The 9,037-nt window shown below is 38.0% G+C and overlaps 1 protein-coding gene across 1 annotated transcript; it reads left to right on the top strand.

The window, feature by feature from the left end:
* Nucleotides 1–750: 750 nt before the first annotated feature.
* LOC113220617 (zinc finger protein 93-like) lies at nucleotides 751–9,033 on the top strand (the record flags this gene model as incomplete). Its single annotated transcript, XM_026449952.1, has 2 exons — nucleotides 751–871; nucleotides 8,579–9,033. Coding segments are annotated over exons 1-2 (576 nt in total), but the record flags the coding sequence as incomplete, so codon positions are not given.
* Nucleotides 9,034–9,037: the final 4 nt, after the last annotated feature.

The following is a 9,037-nucleotide window of genomic DNA, read 5'->3' on the forward strand; positions in this document are numbered from 1 at the left end:
AGCCGAGATCGCGCCATTGCACTCCTGCCTGGACGACAGAGCAAGATTATGTCTCAAGAAAATAAATTTTTTCTTCAAGATGTTTCATCTTAATCCAATCTTTCCACATTCCTGAGTTGAGCTAGATTTTTCACTCTAAATTAGTGGTAATTACAAAAATTTACTGATATAAAATATTGTAGCCCCCACCTGAAAATCTAAATGCCACCACCAATTTTTGATACCGTAGTACCAGGTGGTAAAATTAAGAAACCTACAAATTGGAAGTATTTTCTTTTTCCTTTTTTTATTTTTATTTTTGAGATGGAGTCTTGCTCTGTTGCCCAGGCTGGAGTGCAATGGTGAGATCTTGACTTACTGCAACCTCTGACTCCTGGGTTCAAGCAATTCTCCTGCCTCAGTCTCCCGAGTAGCTGGGACTACAGGCGTGCGTTACCATGCTCGGCTAAGTTTTGTATTTTTAGTAGAGATGGGGTTTCACCATGTTTCCCATGCTTGTCTCCAACTCCTGACTTCATGATCCGCCCACCTTGGCCTCCCCCTGACCTTGTGTTCCACCTGCTTTGGCCTCCCAAAGTGCTGGGATTACAGGCATGAGCCGCTGCACCCGGTAAATAGGAAGTATTGTTTAAATATCTATAAATTTCTGTTATACATTTGTATTTTGGTATTAATTTACTAGAATATTTTATCACATCGTCTTTGCTGAGCACATTACTAGCTTGTAATTGAAGAATATGAGCAAGATTCATGTTATTTATTCTTAATAAAACAGGTATTGTTGTCTCTAAGCCAGACCTGATCACCCGTCTGGAGCAAGGAGAAAAACCTTTGACTATGAAGAGACATGAGATGGTAGCCAAGCCCCCAGGTAGGTGCGAGTGAAAATGAATACAACAGACAACACAGTAAGAGGTCCCAAGGTCAAAGAGAAAGCCAGTCCTTAAATGTGATTCGGGAAGCTGTGTTCCAAAGGAAATAGTTCCTGGGCAGCTGTTTTTTGTTTTTGTTTTGTTTTTTAATTTTGCTGTCCACAAAGGGACATCTTCTGTCTTATGCTTTTAAATTCTCTAAGGATTCTACTTTTCGTTTGGTGAGCTTTCTTCAAGTTCACAGTGAGAGCCAAAGTCCTCTTCATGGCATATAAGAGATTGTACAATCTGGCTGTTTTTCCATTGTTTTGGGGACACAAAAATATCTGCACAATTTTGAGAAACTAAAACTACTTTTTAGTTCTATTTTTCCATTGGGTCTGAAATGTGTGAGAGTAGTAGTTTCTGTTGCATTTTTTTGTTCATTTTTCTTTGTAGTCCATTATATTTTTATTACTATATAGTTTTTCAATGTAATTTGCAATTATACATATAATATGTTTCTGCTTTGTTCTTTTTCCTCAAGATTGCTTTGGCTATTCACACTTTATTGTAGTTTCATGTAAGGTTTAGAATTGTATTTTCCATTACTGTGAGAAAAATACCAGTGCAATTTTGATAGGAAGTTTATCGAATCTGTAGATTACTTTGGATGACACTTTAATAATACTTATTCTTTCAAGCTACAGACAGAAAATATTTTAAAATTATTTGTATATTCAATTTTTTTATTGTAAAGATTTTTTATCTCAATTTTTTTCTCAGAAATTTTTTTAATGATACATTAAATAATATTTTTCTTCCTCTGTTTTATCAAATAGTTTCTTTTAAGTGCATGAAACCATTCATATACTTGGTGTTAATTTTCTATTTTGGTAATTTACTATTTACTGAGTGTATTTATTAGACAGCTTTTTTTTTTTTTTTTTTTTTTTTGAGACGGAGTCTCGCTCTGTCGCCCAGGCTGGAGTGCAGTGGCCAATCTCGGCTCACTGCAAGCTCCGCCTCCTGGATTCACGCCATTCTCCGGCCTCAGCCTCCGGAGTAGCTGGGACTACAGGCGCCCGCCACCTCGCCCGGCTAGTTTTTTTGTACTTTTTTTTTTTTTTTTAGTAGAGACGGGGTTTCACCGGGTTGGCCAGGATGGTCTCGATCTCCTGACCTCGTGATCCGCCCGCCTCGGCCTCCCAAAGTGCTGGCTTGAGCCACCGCGCCCCGCCTTTTTTTTTTTTTTTTTTTTGACAGTTTCGCTGTTGTCGCCCAGGCTGGAGTGCAGTGGCACGATCTTGGCTCACCACCACCACGCCCGGCTAATTTTGTATTTTTAGTAGAGACGGGGTTTCACCATGTTAGTTAGACTGGTCTCAAACTCCCGACCTCAGGTGATCCACCCACCTTGGCCTTTCAATATGTTGGGATTACAGGAGAAAGCCACCACGCCTGGCTAGACAGTTTTTAATGTACTGTTTATGGTTTTTAAAATATGAGATTGTATGATCTAGAAACAGCAACTTTTGTACTTATTTTTCTTGATTTTCAATGACTTTACTCCCTCCCGCCCTCCCGCGCTCTCTCTCCCTTTCCTTTTCCTTTTTCCTTTCCTTTCATGGGGTTTCACTCTTGTTTCCCAGACTGGAGTGCAATGGCGTGATTTTGGCTCACTGCAACCTTTGCTTCCCGGGTTCAAGCGATTGTCCTGCCTCAGCCTCCAGAGTTGCTTGGATTACAGGTGCTCGCTACAATGCCTGGCTAATTTTTTGGTAGAGACGAGGTTTTCCCCTGTTGGTAAGGCTGGTCTGAAACTCCTGACCTCAGATGATCCACCCGCCTCTGCCGCCCAAAGTGCTGGGATTACAGCCGTGAGCCACCACACCCGGCTGGATTTTTTTTATTTCTGTGAATAATTCTTCTGTCACATAATTCTAGTGCTACATTCAAATAGAAGTATTGCCAATGGGCACAATATAGTTTTATATTGGTGTCTGAATGTGATGGAGCAAACACCTCTTCAAGTTTTCATAAAACTGATTTTAGAAGCATTTCCTCAGGTAACCGTGTGGGTTTATTTTTTTCTTTATTTTTTTTTCTTTTTTTGAGACAGAGTTTCACTCCTGTTGCCCAGGCTGAAGTGCAACGGTGCGATCTAGGCTCGCTGCAACCTCCATCTCCTGGGTTCAAGAGATTCTCCTGCCTTAGCCTCCCAAGTAGCTGGAATTACAGGCATGTGCCACCACGCCCCGGTGATTTTGTATTTTTAGTAGAGAAGGGGTTTCTCTATATTGGTCAGGCTGGTCTCCAACTCCCGACCTCAGGCGATCTGCCCGCCTCCGCCACCCAAAGTGCTGGAATTACAGGCCTGAGGCACCCAGCCTGGCCCAACTGTGTGGATTTCTATACAGGCAGAACTGACCTTAAACTGTGGTTCAGGTAACTGAAAGTGAGTCATTGATCAGCTTCAGGGACCACAGTAAAAGCGAAGGTCTGTAGCCCTGCCTACATGGCTGTAAATGGATGCCTTCATTTAGGTCTCTGGAATTGCAGAACGTCTCCCAGACTGTGGCTGGAATGAGTTTGGGATGGTTACAGATTAAGTTAAGACTTCTCAGTGAGACCAAGTTGGCTGAATCCTATGCTGGTCTGTAGCCAAGAACAGGGGCTAACCCTGTAGTTTCCCACCTGAATGAGGGCCTGCCTTCTGAATAGAACACTTCTCAATCTTCAGCTTTAACAGCGTTTCACAACTCCCTCCCCGGATCTCAAATTTCTTTTTTTTTTTTTTTTTTTTTTTTTTTTTTTTGAGGCAGGGTCTTGCTCTGTCGCCCGGACTGGAGTGCAGTGGCCAGATCTCAGCTCACTGCAAGCTCCGCCTCCTGGGTTTAGGCCATTCTCCTGACTCAGCCTCCCGAGTAGCTGAGACTACAGGCGCCCGCCACCTCGCCCGGCTAGTTTTTGTATTTTTAGTAGAGACGGGGTTTCACCGTGTTAGCCAGGATGGTCTCGATCTCCTGACCTCGTGATCCGCCCGTCTCGGCCTCCCAAAGTGCTGGGATTACAGGCTTGAGCCACCGCACCCGGCCTCAAATTTCTTTTAGAGGCACTTATTTTGGAAAAGTCATCTTGCTACATAACCCAGGCTGGTCTCAAAATCCTGGCCTGAAGCAATTCTCCAACCTTAACGTACCATGTAGCTGTCATTACAGTTGTGAACCATAATGCCTGGTTTTCTCATAAAGGCATTTTTGTCAGGGATGGTTGAGATTTTTTTTGCTGTAAGGGGATATGAAAATAGGGCACTTTTAATCTTACTGATATCACTCTCCCTATATATTTTTACTTTCTATTTTTTATTTCAAATTTGTCTGTAATTTTAGATTCAGATATTTAGGATAATATGCTAGAATTTGCATGGTATGCCTAAAGTAAATTAGGTAATTAGTAGGCACCCCATATTTACTAAAATAGTTACTTCTAAATTTCAGTTTGCTGTAGGCAAAAAGGAATTAAAGGATTTTCATCTACTTACTTCAGCTTACATCTAAATAATAATAAACTATATTTTCTAATATTTGTTTTACATATCAGAGGGTCTAACCCTATTCTGCAAGATGTATATTTTCTTTATTGAACAATATAAGACTAGTCTTTGCTTCTAAAATTGGATTACAGCAGTTTCATTTTGTGTAAGAATAGCATATATTTAAAACATTAAAAGTAACTCTAGATTCTTTTAAGTGCTAATTTATTGTTTCTTTATTAGAATCTTCTGTTTATACTGCATATTCTCTGAAATTTTACTCCCGCACAGTACATGCCAATGATTCAAAATACCTACATTTAATGAGTACAAACTAACAGTTAAATGTTGCAGCTACCTAGAATTTTTTTGTTTGTTTGTTTTTGTAAGATGGAGTCACACTTGTTGTCACCCAGGCTACAGTGCAGTAGTGTGATCTTGGCTCATTGCAACCTCCATCTCCCGGGTTCAAGCCATTCTCATGCCTCAGTCTCCCAAGTAGCTGGGATTACAGGCATGTGTCCCCACCTGGCTAAATTTCGTATTATTAGTAGAGACGGGGCTTCACTCTGTTGGCCAGGCAGGTCTTGAACTCCTGACCTCAGGTGATCCACTTGCTTTGGCCTCCCAAAGTGCTGCGCTAACAGGTATGAGCCACTGCGCCCAGCCTGACAATTATTTTTTTGTGATACATCAGTGTTGCATACTAGATTTTATGAGTAAACATTTCTATTATTGTTTCAAAGTTCCATATTAGTGTGTTTTCTCAGTGTAGGTTTTTTTTTTTTTTTTTTTTTTTGAGACGGAGTCTCACTCTGTCGCACAGGCTGGAGTGCAGTGGCGTGATCTTGCCTCACTGCAACCTCTGCCTCCAGGGTTCAAGTGATTGTGGTTTGTGCCTCAGCCTCTCAAAGTGCTAAGATTACACGTGTGAGCCACTGCACCCAGCCTCATTGTAAGTTTCTTAACATTAGTTTATTGTGTTTTTTGGTTTTATTTATGTATTATAATTTTAGACAATTTGCAATTCTGTACACTTTAAGTCAATTTGAGGTTTAATTAAGAGATAAATTATGCATGTCTATCATAATCAGATTACATATGTATGTGTGTATATCTGTAAATATGACTCCAATTTTAGTTATGGCTCATATTCTTAGCTGATTTTCAGTGGTGGTTTTATCTTGTCTAAGTGAGTAGTCGTGGAGATAGTCTTATTTTCACCATGTGTTTAATTATGAATATATATTTCTTTTTGTGAAAGAAATGCTTTTGTGATTTGAAGGTAGTTTTCAGAAAGACAATTCTGTATTTTTTTCAGTTTTTCTTTAAAGACATTGTTTTAAAAACACATAAAATAAAATTTGCCATCTTAAATTTATTGAAGTGTATATTTCAGGGCCAGGTGTGATTGTGGCACTGATGTGTAATCCCAGGATTTTGGGAGGTCAAGCCAGGAGGATCCCTGGGGCCCAAAAGTTTGAGCCTGGGCAACATGGAGACCACTCTCTATGAAAAAAATTTAATAATAGGCAGGCATGGTGGTGTGCAACTGTGGTCCCAGCTACTAGGGAGATTGCAGGGAGTCAAAATTGTGCCACTACACTCCAGCTTGGGTGACAGAGTGAGACCCTGTCTCAAAAAAAACTGTTCATTTCAGGCATGTTAAGTATATTCACATTGTTATGCAAAAGACTTCTAGAAACTTTAATTCTTGTAAAACTTAAATTCAATACCCATGAGGTAACAACTGCTCATTTTACCCTCTCTCCATACCTTGACAGACAAACCTTCTACTTTCTGTTTTTATTGTTTTCACTACTTAAGATATCTCATATAAGTGGAATCATACAGTATCCGTAATTTTGTTAATGGATTAATTCAGGTGACATAATGTTCACAAAGTTCATCAAAAAGGTGACAAGATTATTCTCTTTAAGGTGGAATAATATTCCATTGTATGTATATGTTACATTTTTTAATATGTTTATAAGTCAAGAGATCTAGGGTGCTTCAGCCTGTTGGCTTTTGTGAATACTGGTTGTATAATGTCTTTAAAGAAAAACTGAAAAAAATACAGAATTGTAAGTCTTTCTGAAAACTACCTTCAAATCACAAAAGCATTTCTTTCTTTATATAATTTATATATATATTTATATTTGTATTTATTTATTTTATTTGGTTTGTTTTTGAGATGGCGTTTCACTCTTGTTGCCCAGGCTGGAGTGCAATGGCATGATGTCAGCTCACTGCAACCTTCACCTCCCAGTTTCAAGTGATTCTCCTGCCTCAGCTTTCAAAAAGCAGGCATGTAATCCCTAGTAGCTGGGATTACAGGTGCATGCCACCATGCCCAGCTAATTTTTTGTATTTTTAGTAGAGATGGGGTTTCACCATGATGACCAGGCTCGTCTTGAACTCCTAAATTCAGGTGATCTGCCTGCTTCAGCCTCCGAAAGTGTTGGGATTAAGCATGAGCCACCGCGCCCGGCCTCATTTATTTTTGAGATAGTGTCTCACTCTGTCAGCCAGCTTGTTTGTATTTTTTTGTAGAGACAGAGGTTTGCCATATTGCCCAGGATGATCTTGAACTTTTAGGATCAAGTGATCAGCCCACCTTGACCTTCCAAAGTCCTGTGGTTACATTTCTTTATTAAGTAGTTTAATCTATATTTAAAATGATTGGTTAAAGAAATGAAGTTGTTATTACCACTAATATTATTGTTTTGTGTGTTTCTAATAGTTATATTTTTCTCATTTCCTATTTTACTTACTTAATTTTCATTTAATTTTGTACTGACATGCTTTGATTATATTTTACTTTCTTTTACATACTTTCTATAAATAGTATCTTTGTAATCATCTCAAAAACTGGAGATTACATACATCTTAAAGTTAAAACAATGTATTTTAATCTCATAACAACTTGAATTGAATAAAAAAACTATGCCTCTATATTTTCCAATTTGTTATTGATATTAAAATTATTTTACATAGTGTATCTACAGGCTCACGCCTGTTATCCCAGCACTTTGGGAGGCTGAGGTGGGTGGATCCCCAGGTCAGGAGATCAAGACCATCTGGTCAATATGGTGAAATCCCGTCTCTACTAAAATACAAAAAATTAGCCAGGCATGGTGACCCATGCCTGTAGTACCAACTACTCAGTAGGCTGAGGCAGGGGAATCACTAGAACCCAGGAGGCACTCCAGCCTGGGAGACAGAGTGAGACTCCATCTCAAAATATATGTATATATATATTTCCAAATACTCAGTTTGGTCTTATTAATTATATTGACATTGTTATGCAACTTATCACTAGAGTGTTTTTATCTTGCAAAACTAAATCTCAGTACACATGAAACAACTACCAATTCTTTGTATTTTGTGGTTCTTTTCAAACACCGCTCTGTTTTCTGTTTCTGAGAGTATAATTGCTTTATATATCTCATCCAGTCTCTGTCTTTTTGTGACTGGGTCATTTTATTTTGCATAGTGTCATCAATATTTATCTTAATAGTTGTTACAATATTTTCTACTTTTTGAAAACTGAGTGATATTCCTGTATTTTTGTGTCTACTGAATAATTTGGTGACACAAATTTGGATTACTTTTACCTATTGGCTTTCAGTAACAATGCTACAATAATTATGTGAAAGTTAATATAATATATGTGCTGCATTCTGTTTTATTAGTCTACTTTTTCAGCTTTATACTCATACCAAATTATTTTAATTCTGTAGCTTTTGATGTGTTTTGAAATCAGAAATGGTAATGCCTCTAACATTGTTCCTGTTTTTGAAGATTGCTGGGTACTTTGTTGTCGGTTTGGATTCCATATACTTTTAAATTTGCTGTTTTTATTTCTTTGAAAATGCAATTAGTCATTTGAAAAACATTGCATTAAATCTGTAAATTAAATTGAGCAGTAAAGACATCTACAAAATATTATTTATTTCTTTTTCAATTGTTTTTGAGATGAAGTTAAGTTTACCTGCCTTACCAGTTACCTTGTGCCATTTTGGTTAGTATGTTTTTGTTACATTTATATGTGCAGGAAGAAATTACAGCTTGAGGTATTTTGCGATGTCATCTTACTTATGTAGTTTGTATCATTTTATAGGTTAGGTTTGTAAAGTATATTTATCTGAGTCTAGCAATTGAAGCAATGTGTTTTTATTGTTTCTTTCAGTTATGTGTTCTCATTTTGCCCAAGACCTTTGGCCAGAGCAGAACATAAAAGATTCTTTCCAAAAAATACCGAGAAGATATGAAAAACGTGGACATGGAAATGTACAGTTAATAAAATGGTGTGAAAGTGTGGATGAGTGTAAGGTGCACACAGGAGGTTATAATGGACTTAACCACTGTTGTACAACTACCCAGAGCAAAATGTTTCAATGTGATAAATACAGGAAAGTCTTTCATAAATTTTCAAATTCAAACAGACATAAGATAAGACATACTGAAAAAAAACCTTTCAAATGCATAGAATGTGGCAAAGCTTTTAACCTGTTCTCAACCCTTACTAGACATAAGAGAATTCATACTGGAGAGAAACCCTACATTTGTGAAGAATGTGGCAAAGCCTTTAAGTACTCCTCTACCCTTACTACACATAAGAGAATTCATACTGGAGAGAAACCATACA

Source organism: Piliocolobus tephrosceles, unplaced genomic scaffold, assembly GCF_002776525.5.
Source record: "Piliocolobus tephrosceles isolate RC106 unplaced genomic scaffold, ASM277652v3 unscaffolded_6845, whole genome shotgun sequence".
Lineage (NCBI taxonomy): Eukaryota > Metazoa > Chordata > Mammalia > Primates > Cercopithecidae > Piliocolobus > Piliocolobus tephrosceles.